This window comes from Schistocerca piceifrons, chromosome 3, assembly GCF_021461385.2.
Source record: "Schistocerca piceifrons isolate TAMUIC-IGC-003096 chromosome 3, iqSchPice1.1, whole genome shotgun sequence".
NCBI classification, from domain to species: domain Eukaryota; kingdom Metazoa; phylum Arthropoda; class Insecta; order Orthoptera; family Acrididae; genus Schistocerca; species Schistocerca piceifrons.
In genome coordinates, this window is record NC_060140.1 from 349,759,503 (window position 1) to 349,781,172 (window position 21,670).

At 42.6% G+C, this 21,670-nt stretch overlaps 1 protein-coding gene and 1 non-coding gene across 2 annotated transcripts in view; one reads left to right on the forward strand and one right to left on the reverse strand.

The window, feature by feature from the left end:
• The window catches only part of LOC124788653, a gene marked incomplete at its 5' end in the record, with an annotated part of 169,544 nt that overhangs the window by 108,229 nt on the left and 39,645 nt on the right, over nucleotides 1-21,670 (reverse strand). Inside the window, one exon of the mRNA XM_047255929.1 lies at nucleotides 4,337-4,463. Within this exon, the coding sequence (XP_047111885.1) occupies nucleotides 4,337-4,463 (127 nt within the window). The remainder of the gene's footprint in view (nucleotides 1-4,336; nucleotides 4,464-21,670) is intronic.
• Trnat-ugu lies at nucleotides 5,061-5,135 on the forward strand. Its single transcript has one exon. It is a non-coding gene; the product is annotated as a tRNA-Thr (tRNA).

The window sequence follows — 21,670 nt, forward strand, 5'->3', positions numbered from 1 at the left end:
CCTCACATGACATCGTCGGCGAGCGTAACGGTGATCTGATGAGATGTCCCATTCTCCAATTTTTTGGAGAGGCACAAGTCTGTTACTCCTGTGTTGGAAACCATCAGCCCTCAGGTATCACCTCAGGTCACGGACGTTAGCTATTGAGGGGGCCCTGACGGGACAACGGTAAGCTACAGACATTTTGCGTCCTCACCTTTTACGTCTGATGCGACAGTATTCTGATGCCATTTTTCAACAGGCCAGTCCTCGTCCACACACAAAAGTACGTCTATCTTTGATCTGTCTGCGTGGGACAGAGGTACTCTCATATCCAGCAAGATCATCTCGGACGTCAATTCCACTCCATCCCATTGCCAGTATGCTTGATGTCAATGACCAGTTACAACAGTTGTGAGCCACTTTGCCTCAGGAGAGAAACCTTTCACAATGTAATCAGTGCATCATCTAGATCAGCTGCAACATTGTACTACAAAGTGAGCTGTTTTGCCAAATCGTCTGAAAACAAGATTCGATTCTGTAATCACTGAAATAACATACGCTCTCAACCTGCGTAGTTTCATTTCATTTCCTCCTCCACGGCCGCGCGAGGTAGTCGTGAGGTCTTGGGCGCCTTGTCACGGTTCGCGCGGCTCCCCCCGTCGGACGTTCGAGTTCTCCCTCGGGCGTAGGTGTGTGTGTTGTCCTTAGGGTAAGTTAGTTTAATTTAGATGAAGTAGTGTGCAAGCTTAGGGACCGATGACCTCAGTAGCTTTGTCCCATAGAACTTACCACAAATTTCCAATTTTTCTCCTCCACTTCTGGGTGTCTCATTTATTCGTGAGCCAGTGTATATACAGGAAGGTGTAATTTGATTTGGATGAGAAACGCTTTGCAGTAGCAATTATCTCGTCACTTGCCTGGAATACCTTAGGTAAATCATGGAAAACCAAAATCAAGAAGGCCAGATGCAGTTTAGAGGTCTCCAAGGCCGGCCAATTTAAAACAGCGCAATCTCATAACGTAGAAAGCTAGTCCAACACTGTTCATTCACTCTCATCAACATTGACTGATTACACTACACTCAGAATACACAGACTATTTTCTGACATTAGTACCACGACAATGATGTCTGATTTCAGTTGTGTGTACCGTAACTTCCAGTTTACGTGGCTAAATAACTGAGTGAGCATCGTCCTCTAATGAGTGAGATGTTCGTCTCGAAAAGCAGATAAGATATTAGCATCCATTGCAGAGTTTTGATATGTGATTTTTCAGGAACAAAAACAGCGTGAAAATGTGTTGCGAAGTGACAGATCTACCTTAACCTTATTATTGTTTCCGAGTACTTGTGTTTCACGTGTTATCCATCTCCTACTTTGCGTTATCAAAAAATGGTTCAAATGGTTCTGAGCACTATGGGACTCAACTTCTGAGGTTATTAGTCCCCTAGAACTTAGAACCAGTTAAACCTAGCTAACCTAAGGACATCACACACATCCATGCCCGAGGCAGGATTCGAACCTGCACCCGTAGCTTTGCGTTATCCTTCACAGCACTGAGTGTGTGGTCAATAGGTACTTCTTAACTATATTTTTAAATAGTTTGATTTTAGTAATCTTTTTAATCTCCTTAGATAATTTATTGTACAAATTTATTAGGAGAAAATGCTACTTTGAGTTTATGTAATTTCTTTATTCCTAAATGCAAGTTCGGTCTAGACCTTGTTTCACACTCACAGGCAGAGCTGTTTGTGTGGTAATTATCAGCGTTATTTTTGACGTGCATAACTGAATCGTAAACAACTCACGTGCTGTACTTAAGCATTTTGGACATATCTTGACAATGGGAACAGATACTATCGTTATTATGACTATTTTCTGTAGTTTGAAAACTACACTGCCAAGTCACATTAACGTGACCATCTGTGAAAAGCGTGAATAACTACCTTTTGCCTCGAGAGACTTGCAGAAAGAGAGTCAATGAGGTTGTGTAAGGTACCGACAGGGGTGTGCAGCCATGCCGACTCCATTGCCGTGGCCGGCTGCGCTAGGTTACTCGTTTGAGGATCCATGACGCGAACAACACAATCGAGATGGTCTGACAGATTATCGATTGGGTTTAAATTCGATGAGTTTGGTGGCCGGGATGCACGGTAAACTCGTCCTGGTGACCTTTGAATCACACAAGTACACTGCGAGCTGCGTGACACGTTGCATTGCCTTGCTGGTAGATGCTATCGTGCCAAGGAAAAAGAAACTGCATGTAGGGGTGGACATGGTCCCGAAGGGTAGATGCATGCTTTTGTTTATCCATTGTGCCTTCCACACTGACGATATCACCAAGGGAAACCCACGGAAACATTTCCCAGACCATAACGCTCCGTCTTCATTACAGGCTGTTTGCTTTCAGACATTTTGCGACGTACACGCCAAAGGCCATCTGTCCGATGGAAAATAAAACTTGATTCACCAGAAAAGGCGACCTTTCGCCATTCAGTGGATGTCCAATTGCCGTATTTGCACGCAAATTCTAGCCTTCCTCGTCGATGAACAATAGCCGGCATGGGTGCATGAACCAGGTGCCTGCTGTGGAGGTCCATTGCAGCATCTTTCGTTGAACGGTTGTTGATTACACACTTGGCCCGAAAGCCAATGATCATGCCCTTTTGGATGTCAGATAAATCGGTCCACTTCAGCGTTACGAAAAAGACTGCACTGTTTTCTGCTTCCGGCCGACACGCTTTATATACACTCCACTGCTAGTGCTATCACCTGCCATCTGTGATGTTGAACAGAGGCGATGGACAGTTTACTGTGACTGGACTGTGTGTATTCAAATTTGTGCATTTGTTCTTAAAAAATATTCCGTATTTAATTATAACACGTTGTTGACGCTGCGTTTGTTCATACAGTTTGCAAATCGCACCATCAGTCGAATGTACAAAAATGTCACCAAACACTGAAAACTACTGATCTGAATGGCTACTCAGCTGGAATCTGTTGCTTAAATTGTGGATGCTTCTAAATCCGGTTTTTCCATTTCCAGAAACGGCTTTTTCATTGCTTTTGGCCTCCCAGATCACCAGATATCACACCTAGCGATTTTTTTTTTTCTGTGGGGGTACATAAAAGACAGATTCCTTGTCCCACCTACAGTAACCAGTCTTCACGAGCTGGAAATCGAATGGTTGAACCTGTCGATTCCATAAACAGGGATCTGGAATGAAGTGGACTAGCATTTCGATGTTTCTCGAGCAACGCACGATGCTCATGTCGAGTGCATGGCATAGTGTCTATTCGAATATAAAACTTTGGTTAAAACAACAGTCCAGATTGCAATAACATTTGTTTCTTATGACCGGTTTCAGCTTACGTTAGAGCCATCCTCTTCGGCCCTCTTTGCCTGGTGCTGGTGCCTCCCCGGTTTTTCACGTGACACCAGGATGATTCACAGTACAAACTGTACGATTTGTAGAATCGTGTAAAAAGTCATAGAGAGCTCAAGAAATACGAATGTGGCTTTAACGTAAGCCAAAACCGGTCATAATAAACAAAATTTATTGCAATCTTGACTACTGTTTTCATCAAAGTTAGCACCAGTTCGCTGCACTCCACAGACAATGTTGTCTAAATTTATGATGAAACTTTGAACCGACCTCTATCCAATGACATGTGCAGTTTGTTTCTATCATTCATAGTTTGTAATAAACAAGTGAAACCTAATCTTTTTTTAAATCAACCTGTGTTTTTCGAGGAGACAATTAAAACTGTTCCTCGTATCCAGGCAGAACGGATTCAAGTCCTTGCTCCTATGTCCATCTTGTGTTTTCTTGGTTTCACCAAGACATTTATGGGTTCTTTAACAAGGCCACAACCGATTTCCTCCCATAAGCTGTTTCTTCTTATCTAGCACTACATGTATAATGACCTGGATTTTGCTGCGATATCAGACACTTACCCCTCTATGTTTCGACTAGACGGACGGTAATTTCCTGAGGAGCCAGTGTAGTGGAAATATGTTAGTAAGAAATTGCTGTAAGGTATTGTCAAAAAAAAAGTGTGTGAAATCTTATGGGACTTAACTGCTAAGGTCATCAGTCCCTAAGCTTATACACTACTTAACCTAAATTATCCTAAGGACAAACACATACACCCATGCCCGAGGGCGGACTCGAACCTCCGCCGGGGCCAGCCGCAGATATTGTCGAAGTGGTAAATTAACACGATGAAAAGATAGAACGGAAATCACAGTGGAAAAGCAAAATGAACCGGTCTGTACTGCAAACCTCTGCCAGTGGTTCCATGGTGGGTAGTGAGGTGTCTGCTTGCAATATGCAGCAGACTGGACGACTTACCGGTGAAGTTGACTGCGGCGGACAGCATGTTCATGATGAGCGTGGCGCCCGTGGACTGCGCACCCAGCTGCTGCAGCACCCCGTCAAACAGCAGACCGAACGAGCCGTACTGGCCCGTCGTCGAGATCTGCAAAGGCATGGGTCGTCTGTCAGTATAGAAGACGTCACTGCTCCTGTATAGTAAATGTTGTTAAAGGTGGATGCAGTGAGACTCTCCATACTGAAAATCAGCGAGTTATTTACATGAAGCTCTAGAGCTCATCACAGGATAGTCATTCATAGCATTCCATGGAATCTCTACAGAATACTACATAATGAGTTTTGCTTCATGGAGGACTCTAGTCATGTAGAAGTTTTTGAAATAAGTTTCTGCCATTCGACAGTAGATTTGTATTCCTTTATTTCACACAATCATGATTTGCCTCTGTAGCCATTCTCACGTGTAATTTGGAATCTCAAACATTACCCGACCCTCCTAAATGATATATATTCTTAGTACATATATATAGTTAAGGCTCACCGGCCACTTGACCATCTTCTTCTTCTGTGCGAATGCCGAATGCACAAACAGTGCCCGAACTCTTACGGGAATCGGCAACGCGCCGCGAGTAGTGAGTATAATGGGCAGGGGCACTACGAATGTAGTGCAGGCCAATACACTGAGAATGTGGGTTTCGCGGGAGGCGCGACAGTGATAAATCCCTGCAGTCGCGCCATTTTCTGTGTCCTCGGTGGCTCAGATGGATAGAGCGTCTGCCATGTAAGCAGGAGACCCCGGGTTCGAGTCCCGGTCGGGACCCACATTTTCATCTGTCCCCGTTGACGTATGTCCACGCCTGTAAGCAACTAAGGGTGTTCATTTCATTGTAATTGCCTCCTAAATGACATAAAATCGAATAAGTAAGACGAGGCAAATTTTACGTCGACGATGACATGTTATTTAGGCAGGTTGTACAGTTTTTTGAGATTCGAAGTTGCAGATGAGAATGGTTAGAAAGCCGAAATTACGATTGTGTGAAATAAATGAATACAAATCTACAGTCAAATGCCAAAAATTTCTTGAAAAATCTTCCTAATAATGTTCATTACTACATATGGTCCAATAAAAAACGCTTAGGTTGTTTCATCAGTGGTTGCCCTCATTCCAGTAACATATTTTATAGTTTTTTAATTTCAGAATACAAACGCAAAAGTCTCCAGTCGCTGCTAAGATATATTCTGTCATTTATCGTTTCTTCGAACTTGGGAAATGGTTTGTCAATATGAAAAACGCCAAGTTTCACAATGGTCACTGGTCCACGTTAAAGGCTAGGTCTGGCTGTGATTGTCTGGATACATCAGTTCTAAGGTCAGAATGACACAGGACCATAACTCGCAACACGCTGTGGTGTTTTGTCCAATTTTTGGGTTACAGACAGCTTCACTCATCTTCGTTATTTCCTAAATTTGTGGGAGACTCTTTGAAATGAATTATTCATACTAAAATTTAAAAAGATAACAGGTGTTAACGATGATAACCCTGTTGCCGCTACCTTGAGAAACCGGCACATTATATTTCAGAACAATTTTTCTTGCATGATATTCGATCGTGAGGGACTCGGTATAGTCCTTAAGTCATACACTGTCTCATCAAAAGTATCTGTACACCTGTATATAATGCGAAATTGACCGCTAGATGTCACGAGTGGCGGTCGCGCTAATATACACTACTGGCCATTAAAATTGCTACACCACGAAGATAACATGCTACAGACGCGAAATTAAACCGACAGGAAGATGCTGTGATATGCAAATGATTAGCTTTTCAGAGCATTCACACAAGGTTGGCGCCGGTGGCGACACCTACAACGTGCTGACAAGAGGAAAGTTTCCAACCGATTTCTCATACACAAACAGCAGTTGACCGGCGTTGCCTGATGAAACGTTGTTGTGATGCCTCGTCTAAGGAGGAGAAATGCGTACCATCATGTTTCCGACTTTTATAAAGGTCGGATTGTAGCCTATCGCGATTGCGGTTTATCGTATCGCGACATTGCTGCTCGAGTTGGTCGAGATCCAATGACTGTTAGCAAAATATGGAATCGGTGGGTTCAGGAGGGTAATACGGAACGCCGTGCCGGATCCCAACGGTCTCGTATCACTAGCAATCGGGATGACAGGCATCTTATCCGCATGGTTGTAACGGGTCGTGCAACCACGTCTCGATCCCTGAGCCAACAGATGGGGACGTTTGCAAAACAACAACCATCTGCACGAACAGTTCGACGACGTTTCCAGCAGCATGGACTATCAGCTCGGAGACCATGACTGCGATTGCCGTCGACGCTGCATCACAGACAGTAGCGCCTGCGATGGTGTACTCAACGACGAACCTGGGTGCACGAATGGCAAAACGTCATTTTTCGGATGAATCCAGGTTCTGTTTACAGCATCATTATGGTCACATCCGAGTTTGGCGACATCGCGGTGAACGCACATTGGAAGTGTGTACTCGTCATCGCCATACTGGCGTATCACCTGGCGTGATGGTATGGGGTGCCATTGGTTACACGTCTCGGTCACCTCTTGTTCGCATTGACGGCACTTTGAACAGTGGACGTTACACTTCAGATGTGTTACGACCCGTGGCTCTACCCTTGATTCGATCCCTGCAAAACCCTACATTTCAGCAGCATAATGCACGACCGCATGTTGCAGGTGCTGTTTGGGCCTTTCCTGATAATGTTCGACTGCTGCCCTGGCCAGCACATTCTTCAGATCTCTCAGCGATTGAAAACGACTGGTTAATGGTGGCCGAGCAAGTGGCTCGTCACAATACGCCAGTCACTACTCTTTATGAACTGTGGTATCGTGTTGAAGCTGCATGGCCAGCTGTATCTGTACACGCCATTCAAGCTCTGTTTGACTCAATGCCCAGGCGTATCAAGGCCGTTATTACGGCCAGAGGTGGCTGTTCTGGATACTGATTTCTCAGGATCTATCCACACAAATTGCGTGAAAATGTAATCACATGTCAGTTCTAGTATAATATATTTTGTGGTGTCACCGCCAGACACCACACTTGCTAGGTGGTAGTTTAAATCGGCCGCGGTCCATTTAGTACATGTCGGACCCGCGTGTCGCCACTGTGTGATCGCAGACCTAGCGCCACCACAAGGCAGGTCTCGTGATACGAACAAGCACTCGCCCCAGTTGTACGGACGACCTAGCTAGCGACTAGATGTACGAAGCCTTTCTCTCTCATTAGCCGAGAGACAGAATAGCCTTCAGCTAAGCTAATGGCTACGAACTAGCAAGTCGCCATTAGCCTTACAGTGATTGTAATTAAAGTCTCCTGTATATAGTCAAGAGCGATGTACCCTATGATTGATTAAAGATAAGTATTAATCCAGCTACATACTTTTCTTCATAGCATTAATTACGTAGCCTGTTCCAGACTTGACGCCCGTCGGCGTGTGTGTACGCGTGCCTATCCTACCGGCTACCTCAAGTGGCGTAACAGTCTTGTTACGTCACAACATATTTGTCCAATGAATAGCCGTTTATCATCTGCATATCTTCTTGGTGTAGCTATATTAATGGCCAGTAGTGTAAAAATAGGCAAGGAGCGTTGTGTTTTAACTAAAGAAGCAAGAACAACAGAATGGATCTGTCAGGATAGCTCAGTGACTTCTAACGTCCAATGATAACTGGATGTCACATGAATGCCAAATCAGTAAGGGACTTTTCAACTGTCCTAACCTGCCCAAATCAACTGTTGACAATGTGATTGTGTAGTGAAAACGCGAAGTAACAACCACAGCTAAACCAAGACCAGGCAGACCTCATGTACTGATGAACAAGCAACGTCGAGCGCTGCGGTGGGAGGTTGTAAGAAATGGCATGCAGTAAGTGCAAGTAATAACTCGTGAGTACCAGAGTGCTTCCAGCGTTCCAGCCACCACAGCGACTTTGCGTAGGGAGTTAAAAGCAATGGGGCACACAGCTCCTCTTAAGACACACATTTCAGCAGTCTGTGCTAAGCGACCCTTAAGGTGGTGTAAAAAGAGACGCCACAGGACAATGCATGACGGGGAACGAGTAGTTTGATCAATCACGCAATGTCCTGTGGCAATCAGATGGAAGTATTCGTGTTTGTCGAACCCGTGGGCAATGTTGCCTGCCATCATTTGTAGTGCCAACGGCGAAATACAGAGAAGGTGATGCTACTGCTACGGTAGGGGAGTGCTTTTTGTAGTTAGGACCTAGACCACTCAGTGTGCTTAAGAGAAGTCTAAATCTGGAAGGATCTGGGCAGTTTTTGCGGCACTGTGTACTGCATGAAGTAGAAGAACAGTTTGAAGGCGATTTTTACACTACAATCTATAACGTCATAAAGCAATGATCTGTGGAAAATAACATTTCTGAAAAGGCCGGGCCTGGCCTGGATCCCGACTGAGCCCAATACAACACCTTTGGGCTGAGTCAGAATGTCGATTTCGCTCCAGACTCCAAAGTCCAGCGCTACTACCTTCCCTCGGTGTGGGGGTTGCCATTCCTCCACAGACGTTGAGACATTTAACGGAAATTGAATTCAGCAAAGATGAATTTGTTACCAAGGTAAATGATGTATTCATTCCATATTCATGTCTGCTAACAGGTATCTGGATGCTTTTGGTCGCATAGTGTGTTATTTGTAGTATGTTCGTTTTCCACTGAGTCGATAACAGTTTCTCTTGCAGTTCATAGGTACAAATAGTGATTTTTTGGTTTAATTTAGGACACCAGTGTATTTACTCACCACTTTTTTCATGCATTTTGTTTCAAGTCATTCACAGAACTTTAAAGAAAAGCATTTGTCTGTTTTCCCTTGGCTCTGAGTTCATTGCAATATTTCATTATCCTGTTTCGAATTCTCGACATTCAAACGACGTCGTGTCTTCACCTTCCTCTGTCAGTGTGAGATAGCTAGGGACCATGTTAAGTCCCGTAATGGCTGCATCCTCTGCCTGTTTTTCCTGTACATTTGGCTTCAGCTGATGAATATGTTGATTACTATGTTGAGTTTGTCCCAGAGCTCTGGTCATTATATGGCAGGGTGTTACTCAATTTCTGCCTTAGATGCAACAAGCTTTCCACTTACATCTACCACATTATGCCGGGTTCCATTTATTAATCAGTATTCCGCTGCTTTCCAGTGCACGTTTAGGTCTGTCGTTTGCTACCTAGGACTATCAGGTCTTTAGTTGGTATTGTCTTGTATGCCCCACTTAGTCACAGAAGCACTCGTATTTACATTCTACGCAGAGTCGTTTCAGTTTTACAACGTTTGGGTGTATGGTGGTTATCTCTTAATCAGCTGGTCATGAGTGTATATCGCAATGTACTTTTCCACTGTAGATTTCGTTTAATACATCTATCAGCAGCGCAGCTCGGTCGTAATAGCTTTTAGGACAATGCTTGCCATGTATGTTTTCTTCTCTTGATGATTATATTTCACTCTAAATGTTCTATTCGTTACATTACCTGGATCACAGTATCTTTCAGTTTGGTAGAGGATAAGTTTTGGTAGGCGAAAACGACCGTGAACAACTTGTTGATAAAAGGAGTTGCTATCGATTATTAACAGCGGTCAGACGGAATAGAGGGCAGCAAACCATTCACTAGTTCGGTATTGGGCAACAAAAACTCGTGAGCTGCCAAACTATCCAGAACGACCTTTCCTCTAAGGGATGCAAAAGCCTTGTTAATGGACTATGTTTCTTAGGATTATTTTAAAGCACTACTGTACTTGTTTTTACGCAGTGACGGAAATCCTTGAATACTTTGACTTATTCTCTTTTTTAAAACCTACTTGAAGGTATTACATTTAAATGGAATACATCTGCAGGTATTATAAGATACATGCTTATCTTTTAATTCAAAACGTATCCTAAAAGCACGTGAATACGTCCTATTATCTGTTTCATACGTCGTGCTCTATAGCAGAGATGATCCGTATACAGCATTATACGCAAATATTTTTTCCAACAACAAAACATATGCTCAAGAAAGCTACAATCCCGATATGACATTAGTTCAGCACATCTTTGTATAAACTATAGCAATTGTAATGACAGATGCGGAAGTTTCTCAAAATGTTGATGATGAACTGACAGAAAATCATAGAGGTCACAGTTACTCAAACACGTATTTACACTAATCTCCACACTTGCTTGTGTTGTTCTCTTGACTGCATGAAATATGCAACCAGAGTTCAGAGTTTATTGTTTAAGATAATGGATATAAAAGACATGGTGAATGCCTTTAAGTTCTTCGTCACATATCTTACTGTCCGATAAAACCATAGAGGTTACTGCAAGTGATTCATAATCTAGTAACTTAATTGTCAGTCATAAGGTATCAACTATTCGGAAATGTATAGCTTCAGTAATACATTATGTTTGAGGTAACGTATTGATGAGATACAGAATCGACGTATGCGCTTTATAAACGGGAAGCAATGTGAAAGCGGTGATTAAATTACCATGTGTTTAAGTCCACGGTGACAGGTCAAGCAGCGCAATGATAATTTTCTAGTGAGGACGAAGCACAGGGGATAAAAAATATACGATTATCAAAACAAATCAAAAAATTTAAAAGAATGGCTTGTTACTATTAGCTTTTTTACTTTTTAATTACCAGCGATTCCAAGCAATCAGTATGAGGGCGTGCTGAACAGTAATTCCACAGAACTTTTTCTGTGAACACTCTTAAAACTGAACAAACGTTACTAACATTCCACATCTGCATACTTCACCCCTGCATATATGCAGCCTTCTGCAACTGGAGGTCTCCACATTGTCGTCTGTAACATGGCTGTGTGTAGCGTAACTATGTCTGTGCGTGAGAAACACCGTGCTGTAATAGATTTTCGCATTCGGAGAGTTCATCAGCATCCCTCTCTTTCAGCATGATAACGCCTGAACACCCACGAGGGCAGCAACGGCTGCAGCAATCCGCTTCCCTTCACTGTCATCCATCTTCCTGCTTGTAGTCCCGACTTGATCCCACCCGATTTCCATTAGTTTCTAAAACTTAAAGAACACCCTCGAGGACTTCACCTTGTTAGTGATGAAGCGCTGCAAGCAGAGGTGCTACTGTGACTATGTCAACAATCAAACATTCTACAGTGACGATATCGCTCGGAGAAATGAGTTTCGTCGTCAGGGTGACTATGTTCAGAAATAAATATGTTCACATGAAGAACAAAGATGTAGAATGTGAATAAAATTTTTTATTTAAAAAGCTTTAAGAGATTTCACGTTAAAAAAATCGGAGGCGTTATTTTTCAGCACGCCCTCGTACCAACCATTAGAGGAACTGGAAATATTTTCTTATCTGTTGTGTACGAGTGGCCGTCCCCTGGTGAGTAACCTCAGCAGAGACAGTTTACGTTGTTTGCTGAACTGTTTGCGTTATAAGAAACTGAAGCTGTGCCTTTAGCTTGCAAATTTTACTGAGACGTCTATTTATCAGGTGACTTAAAGTAACAGTGGTGTTCAATGCCACATTGACACAAAGAGTCTTGTCTCGGAAATATTAGTGCACAATATTGTTTGCAGGTACGACAACTCTGTCAACGTTGACATATCTGCGTATTTCCATTGCTGAAATTGTGCTTTATTGTAGCCACGCCGGATTAGCCGAGCGGTCTCAGGCGCTGCAGTCATGGACTGTGCGGCTGGTCCCAGCGGAGGTTCGAGTCCTCCCTCGGGCAGGTGTGTGTGTGTGTGTGTGTGTGTGTGTGTGTTTGTCCTTTGGATAATTTAGGTTAAGTAGTGTGTAAGCTTAACTTAGCAGTTAAGTCCCATAAGATTTCACACACATTTGAACATTTGCTTTCTTGTAGCTCTAGTCTTCTGATTTCTTGTAATCGTGCAGTAACTCCAGCGTCTAACGAGCACTCAATTCAGTCGTATTGAAATTTTCTCTGACAACTGTCGTATCAGAACAACTCTTTAGGTAATTACGACTATCTTCCTCGCAGTCGTCCAAAGTTTTACACATATATCACACGGGCGCACCACGGGCACCAAGTCTGTTCCTTATCCTATTTTTAAAACCTGCTTGATGATGTCATACGTAACTGGAATACACCAAAGATATTGCAATACACACACTCAACTATTCGAAACTTTCTTAACAGGTTGAAACAAGGTACGGTAAATTATAACATAAGAAAATAATTAAGATATGCTTTTCGTATCAAAAAATTGGATTATTGTTATTACAAAGAACCGCATGCACTCTCACATGGAGATAAACCACATGTTTTCTCAATGTTCTTCATCTGAATTCTCCGGGGTGTCATAGCTATCCATATTTCATCTCAATAATAATTTACGCGTTGCATACAGTTCAACACTCCTCAAATCACTACGTAGAGCTTGGCAAAGGATAGCTTTTGTTGTATCATCCAATGCCTGACAAAAAAGAGTGAAGCACCGACAAAGTACGGTCGGACCACAGCGTAACTTCGTTATCGGCGGATATGTACATGATTAGACATGCAGTTCGCTATGACAGGAGGCGCGCCACCAGCGAGCATTAGTTGAGTTTTGTTACCAGTTCGAGAGGGATTTGTAAAGGACGTGAATAGCTTCGCGTGATGAGTGATTACCGTGAAGGACACGGAGATGCCGTGCGCCCTTGTGATACAGCATTATCAGCACCTGACGGCGTTTGAAAATTTCGCCCTTCTGGGCCTTCATTTTGTCAGCTGGTCAAATCGTGTAGTATCCATATTTGTGGGGCATTAGGATGTCACAGCGATCCGACGTTTACGTTTCGGTCGAGCACGTCTGACCACGACAAAAGAAGGACGGCGTACTGCGCATCGCGGCTGTCTTAAACCGTTCATACGTGCACCTGCCATTCGAGAACAAGTAATCTTGCAATGGACTCCGTGAAAAATTTTTATCATCTCTCACCACTGGTTGGAGACTGGCAGCACTAGGATAAGGAAACAACTGTCCCACACGTCGGTTGCTGTTGACACCACAACACAAAGGCCTGCGCTTGGAGTGGAGTCGTGATCAGGAAGCATGGCTGTTGCTTAATGGCATTGTAAAGCACTCATCGGGGAATCGCAGTTCTGCCCTACCCTGGATGACAATCGTCTTGCGATTACTGCGACGACATGGGGAAAGAGATCCCATTCTCTTGTTACTTTAGAGAGGTACAACGGTGCTACTCCTAGCGTCATAGTGTGGCCATCAGGTATAATTTCAGGCCACGCCTGATAGTGACTGAAGGAACTATGACGGCACAATAGTAATTCACAGACATCCTGTGTCGTCATGCGGTACTTCTCATATGACAGTATCGTGGTGTCATTTTTCAACAGGATAATGTTCGCCCACGCATGGCACCTGTCTCTCTCAACTGTCTGGGCTATTTTGGGCTTCTCCCATGGCCAGCAAGACCTTCAGATCTGTCTCCCATAGAACAAGTGTGAATCCAGCTCGGACATCAACTCCGTCCCAGTGTCAGTATCAGGACATCAAGGACAGTTACGACAATTGTGGGCCAGTATGCCTCACGACAGTATACAACAGCTTTGTTACACCCTTCCCAAACGAATCAATCCACGCACCCAGGGCAGAGTGGGTGTAAAGTCATACTGATAACTGGGCTCACGGAATTAACGTCACATCCCCTCTGAATCCTTGAAGTTTCATTTCGTTTCCTCCTCCTCTTATGTGTACTTCACTTTTTTGTCGTGCATTATATATATTGAGCGTTAATAATCGTCTCACACTTCCCACAGGAAAAACTGAAATTACGTTTCTGGCGACTAAAACTGCGACGCTATAAAGGATAACAAATAACGAAGTCTTATTTATTGTGCGTATATATTATAGTGGGAAGAATACATTATTAAATTTTTAGGTGATTTGGAGGGGGGGGGGGGGGGGGGGAAACATCCTAAATTCAGTACACGGCTTTGCCACATCTGGAGGTTACAACACCACTAACCCTGCTGGGAATAAACTTGGAAGGCAGATATGAGTACGTCACTTTACGCTGATTTGTCTCTGTTAGAATTCATCAGTCACAGTGACTGAAGAGTGATAATTGCGTCTGTCGCTTGACAACCCAAGACCAAATGTTTTCAGTGATTGAGAGATGGCGAGAACGTGCTAGCCATGGCACTAATCGAACATTCTCTGTATCAATGTAGGCCAGGACAGCACGGGCAACAGGGGCTCTTCTTTTATCTTGTTGAAAGGAAACGTCACAGAGACCTCGACCACAATACAGAGCCACCATACCTAACACGTTTTAAATGTAGAAGTTTCTGTCCAAACCACTGGACATGCAAACTAGAGGTTCTCAAGCTGTGCTCTCAACGGCAACCCGTATTATCAAACCAGTTGCTAGATCCATATGAAAATGACGAATGCGATATGACAACATCCTTTCCCTATGGAGCATCCACATATGAATACGTCAATTGTGATGATGTATGCAGAACCGGAACTCATCTGAAACGACGGTGTGGTACCACTCCTGGTTTGGTGTTGGCGTTCGAAATGCCACTGTCGATGCACCTCTCTCTGCTGCCACGTCAAGGGAAACCACAGCAATGGTTACGTCAATGACAATGCATGGTATTCAGACATTGTTGCCGTTTCTGTTTGGATACTTGTCTTGCTACAGACGATTCCCCGTCTCTTGCCATGATCCTGCACAGGCGAGCTAACATTACGTCTGTCCTCTTGCCGGGAAGGAGGGAAGGAGGGGGGGGGGGGAGGGGGCGTGTAGCATTGATATCCTGCACTGTGCTGAGTATGGCCCTCCTGAGTCCATTTATTCCATATTGGTGTGACAGTCATCGTAGCAATATGTGAGCAGCAGTATCATGGAACGATAAATCAATCTCGATAGGCCTCTATCCCTTCACTGTCGAATTCTGATGCGTGTTGACATCTCTCTTTCTTTTATGAGGTACGACAAAATGTTCTCTCAAATGACCATCATTAAGATGTGAAAATCCCTCTGCGTATTTTTTCCTTGTATATGGTGATTCATCTGCCCCTATCTATGTGTTTTATGCAACCTAAGACTCCTTCAAAACGTATGCATGAGATTTTCATGAATTCTTGCCCCGTACATACAGACTGTTAGACCTGTAAAAAGAAATGAACAGGACATTGTTGTAGGAATTTTAATGTAACTAAATTTTGTTCTGAGTTATGTTTTCGCTGGAGGCAACAATTGCCGAATAACACAAGAAAAACGAGTTTTAAAGTCACTTTTGTGACATTAAATTTTCTACAAAAAGGTCCTGTTCATTTTTTCTGTAGGACTAATAGTTCGAAAGTGGCGAGCAAGAGAACATGAAAAATCTCGTGTATGATATCTGAAGGTGTTGTGGGTTGCACAAAACCCATAGGCTGGGGCAGCTGGACCACTTTGTATATAGAACTTAGATGGCATTGCTCCTACGTACTTTGTGAGGTTAACCTGAAAAGCTAATCATTTACATAGCCAAGCATGCCAAGTCGATACTTGTTGCATGCCCTCTTAACAGTGTTGCAGTTTTAATGGCCAGCTGTGTACTTCTGCATCTACGAGTGATTAACCTTCTAAGATTAGGTACTATGTTCGGCACATCAACAACTTTTCGTTTCAGACATGAATTTTTTCCCTTATCACTCGTTTATGTGGTACTGACCCTAAAGCTTTTCGAAAGTCAAGAAAACTGAATCCAACTGGTTACCTCTACTATGATACTTACTATACCGTTTGTAAAAAGTACTAATTGGTATTCTATTGTTAGTGTTTTCGGAATGAATCTAGTTGTTTTGGAGAATGTTATTATGGTTGAACTCAGTTTATGTTGAAAAAAAAAAATTAAAAATGGCTCTAAGCACTATGGGACTTAACTGCTGAGGTCATCAGTCCCCTAGAACTTAGAACTACTTAAACCTAACTAACCTAAGGACGTCACACACATCCATGCCCGAGGCAGGGTTCGAACCTGCGATCGTAGTGGTCGCGCGGTTTCAGACTGTAGTGCCTAGAACCGCTCGGCCACTCCAGCCGGCCCGTTTATGTTCCAGAAACGGATTTTAGGAGTCAGTTCTTTCTATTCCTTGGACATAAATGTGATTACTGTTCTTTTCAAATTAACTGGAACAGTTCCATGATCTAAGGATGTATGTTAAATTTTTGTTATGAGTGGACCTAATTCACATTATTTTAAGCACATGACAGAAAACCAGTTAAACCTCAGGGCCATATTTTGTTGTAGTGATTTCATCTGCTTTCCAACACTATTAGTATTACTAACTGCTGACAAGTGCAATCTAGTTGCTTCTATGCAAGACATTCAGATACGCACTACGAGCTGATTACTGAATGATCAATGTGTTCGATACTGTACAGGTACAGATTCCCATACTGTAGCTGTTTTGTTCCAGGTAATTCATAATATTTAAACTCAGATTTTGCTCTAGGAATGTGCTACAGTAGGTGAGAGCAATGTATGCTGAAAGTACTATGAAGTAGTTCTTCTTCCTTTTTGTAAAAGGGTATCATTTGTGCTATTTCTCAATCAAGGGTCTATGTATCCGGTCAACAGATCTATTCTAGATTATAATCAAAACTGGAGCCAACTAACTCGCAAATTCCACATAGAACACGATAGGTACTCCATTTGACCATGGGTTTTCCTTGAATTTTTTCACATTAAGCTGCTTTTCACCACTGCTTGTACTGCTCACTGTGCCAATCATTTCAGCATCAGTGTGGCTGGTGAACGATAGTACCTTCATTTGATATTCCTTTATGAGAAATTATTTGAAGAAATAATAAAATATTTCGACGTTTTCTTTGCTTTTTTTTGCTTTCTGTCTCGCTCAAAAGTGTCTAGACACTGATTTTGGTGTCATTCACAACCCTATTGCAATGGAACAAAGGCAGTTCAAGCACAGCCTGCAGTGTTGCCACATTACCTGTCCTCTTCCACCTCTCTTACCTACTCTCTATTCCTTCCTTTTCCCCCTCTCCCATTCCCTATCCCTCCCACATCCCCTTAGTTCCAAGGCCAATTGAATGTGGTGTAACTGGTGGAAATTCGAAAATGTGACAGGAGGAATTATCCTGTTGGCTGAGGGTACTAGCCCACTCTGCATGATGGCCAGTTTTAATCAAGTTGTTGGATCTAGTACAGCTGACAGAATTATGTCACAACCAAACATAGTGGATTCAAAATGGCAGAAGGTCACCAAGATGTAAAATGTTGCATGGGTCTGCTCAAGATCGTCCCTATGATGTTCAGTGTAGAAATAAGGCAGGAAATTGGAAAATACATATACAGTATATTAGGAACGTTTCTGCTATGTATACAGCAGTATTACATTAGAAGAACACCATAGATATTGTCAGCACTGTGCTAAATATAAGATGGAGGATACTAACATTTAATGGCATAATATAACTTTTTAGCGTTGTTAATCATAGTGCACATACTTTTAGAAACGTAAATTCTGTAAGGAATTTATGTAGGGCATGTGTATACCAACATTGCACTAAAAACATCCAATATGTCACACATAAGACACCATTAAATTACACTGTTGAGGTGGATAGCCAGACTACACTGATATCACACGATTTCACATTTAACAATTACCACAGGTGCTTATTTATGAGGTCACCCCACAGCACCCAGTGTAGTAGGAAGGAACCAATTACAACATCATTATTACAAACAATCACAACGACCAGCAAGTGTGAGCCCTGTGTCATACTGTGCTGTATCAGCTTGATACAGCCGCCACCACTGGCTTCTACCAAGCACCTTCTGTGAAGTGAGAATTGCATCAGAATCCCTGCTGACGCCCAACATCCTCTTGCTGCATCTTCTTGCTGCACCTTAGGGGGAGGGAGAGGTAGGGCTGATGGGGAGGAGAGGGAGTGGGAGGGTGAAAGAGATCTGGTAACAGTGGAGGTTGTGCTTGTACATGCTTTGTTCCGTTAGAGAAAATTTTTTACGATTTTCTGAAAGAGCTATGATAAAATTTGGGTATGTTAGTCATTGAATGCTTCCTGCTTTGACTTTCAATTAACATCTGCCTATCTGCGGATTTACGCCTCCTTTTGTAGATATTGTGCAATAGATGCTCTTCTTAGCATGCTTTCTGATATTGTCTCAGACTTTTAGCAGCTATCTACAAAGAATTACTAACTGAAAATGAAGTCTTCTTGAATATTGTGATAGAATATTCTAAACTTTCATGTGGTGTGAAAACTGACAACTTTCTTCAAATCTTCAGAAATGTAAAATTACAAAAACGCAAAAATTTAGTGTCTTATTTGTAAAATAACTTTTTTTCACCTGCAGTCACATTTATTTTTTTCCAGCGTCTATTAGTGCGACATGTTTCATTACTTCGATGCTATTATCAGATGAATAACTCATATTTATACATCAATTATTAATTAAAGTTTGCCATAAAATGCTAAAAGGTTGTTTGCTGTGTGTGACAGTGGGGTTATATCCCAAGATAATGTTGCCCCACCCTGAAAGGATAATATATGTTAGTGTGCACCATTCTGAGTGTCGTATAATTAAAATGATCTCAGCGATATTTTTACTTACACGTAATGTGAAAACATCCATATGTGGCACACAAAGCGAAAGATCTGGGCCGGACGGTGTGGCCGAGCGGTTCTAGGCGCTTCCATCTGGAACCTCGCAACCGCTACGGTCGCAGGTGTGAATCCTGCCTAGGGCATGCACGCGTGTGATGTCCTTAGGTTAGTTAGGTTTAAGTAGTTCTAAGTTCTAGGGGACTGATGACCCCATATGTTAAGTCCCATAGTGCTCAGAGCCATTTGAACCATTTTTTTGAAAGAGCTGGCAACCATCAGTCCACAGTTTCTCATACAGTTCTGTATAGAGAAGTGGCTAGATGCTTCAACTGCTAATAAACACACTAAGAGTGCAGACATTTGTTGTACAAGCACACTAGTGACCCGCCTCGGCTTTGCGCGGCTAGCATTAAGTATCTACAACTGGATGACTTGTCTGAGACTTTCGTAATTTTGTTTATGAGCTACTGCGTAGAGATATGATTAAAAACCAGGGAACAATGTTACTTACTGCATATTAACTCTAAAGTCTAGTACTGATCGTATTTGTGTAGAAAGTCTAACAAAACATGTTGCACTTAGCTTCCAGAAGAAGCCCTTACCCTATTGTTTATATATTAACTGTGCCCCTGCAGTTATTTTTATGTATATCAAATATTTCTTTGTATACTATATTGATAAGCTCTTCAGGATGAGGTGCAAAAAGGAACAGATTACATTATGGATGTCAGACGTGGCAGGGCCAAGCGCAGCTGACTAAGCGAAAAACGTAGACTAATTCTAGCAATTTTGAGCGCCTGACCCTGTGCTTTCTAAATTGTCATGCCAAAGGCGAGTTTAATGGAGGACGCGAGTCGTTTGAACCGGAAAGGTAGATCTATGCGTATCATTGGTATTCGACGTATAAAAACAGTCGGTTGGTATTTTGAACTCGACCAAAACATGTTTGAGGTTGGTTATTCGGTGTCTTGTTCCTTTGGAAAGTCGAGGTGTGTTTAAATTTTTCAAAAAGATAAATAAATAAATAACGAGGCCACCTACTTTTAGTATTAATTTATATAGCAGAATTTCAGGCAGCTTTAATGAATTCAAAAATTCAGTAAGGTAACGTGCTGCTTTCTTCAACAGAGTAATAAATTTGCAATGGAGCTTCAAACGTGGTCAGAATGAAATCCTTTATTTTATTTTGCTCATTTGAAGGTGGCAATCTAGCCCTTTTCTGAAATCGGTCAAATGTCTTAGTTGACACGTTGTTCATATCTGGATATAAGTTTGCACTTAATCTCGAGACATTTATTACAAAAAAAAATTATTAATACTTATTTTACTCTTTTTTTGCTTTCTGTCCACCATTTCCTATTTTGAGCAAGCTATTAGCAAAATGTATATTATCTTGCCCAGATGATTTAATCTATTATATGGCGTCATGGATATTATCTTTTCCAAGATGACTTCGTCTGCCCTCATCCGTCTTGAGATTGCTTGAAAGATTTGGAGGAGGTCTCCAGAGAACAAGATGATGGAGCTGTCCATAGGGATATTGTTGTTACGCAAATCTCGCGTTATTCTATATAACGCTCTACCGCATGTTTCATAGGACATCGAATACTTATCCCAAAATGCAATGACGCATCAGTTTACCAGTATTACTTTGCTGAGAAACATTACAGATGCTGTACCTGTCGTCGCCGTACAATTCATGGGGAGTTTGAATGTAGAATGAGCAGTTCGGTCGCCTTCTGAAAGTGTGGCAGCAATGCCAGACGATGCTACAGCCAGGGCAACTTTTCCACCAGTTCAGACTTTTCCAAGTACTTAATTAATTTTAAATGTCTTTCCAGTGCCTCCAGGCGTATCTAAAAAGCCTTTTGCCTTTCGTTGATGGTTCACTGATGACATTATCAGAGCTTAAACATTCTTTTGTTCGTGAAAGCGAAAACCATTTTGAACGGTCTGTAAAGATCGATAATGATCGTTTCTCGCAAATACTCCGTATTCGTTGCTGTGCTTATACTACGCAAAACAATTAAACAGTCACTTTTTCGAAATTCCGTATTTGTTTGCTAATGCGACCCAGAATCTCAAAATTTGGCTCAAAGGTGCCTACCTCCTTCCTCTGTAATGGTACCAAAGCGTGACACCCTGAGACCTCACCCTTCGGCCCGGCAACGTTTCAACCAGGGGTCGACACATGCGAGAAAGAGGCCAGAGCACAGCAGTCTAAGTGAGGTGTAACGTGGGTTAATGATGTCACATTGACACCAAATTTCACCATACTTCCGCCCAACACCACAGTGGACGCGTCATGCACTGGAAGGTCGTCACACCCCCCTCCTAACCTATATATCATCCCTTCTATTGATACCTCTACAATAGATGTCAGAACTGCGATGCCCAACGTTGAGATTACGCGACTTTCTCATGGGATGACCGTGGAAAACATATCAGACACACTGCCGCTCAGTATTGATATGAAGAACCCTCAGGTGGTTGTATAAAAGGCATCAATGGGTACACCCCTGCCCTTGGGGCGTTGATCCCACACCTTTCGCGGTCGAAAGTGACAGGTACCATTCGGATGAGAAACAGGATGATGTCCATAACGTTTGACACTGATGACACCCCTTGATCGATTCAACTCTTCTCTAAGCGGATCGTGGACTGCAATCCCACTGAATATGATTGCAGTGCTTTGGAATGTAGTGCGAT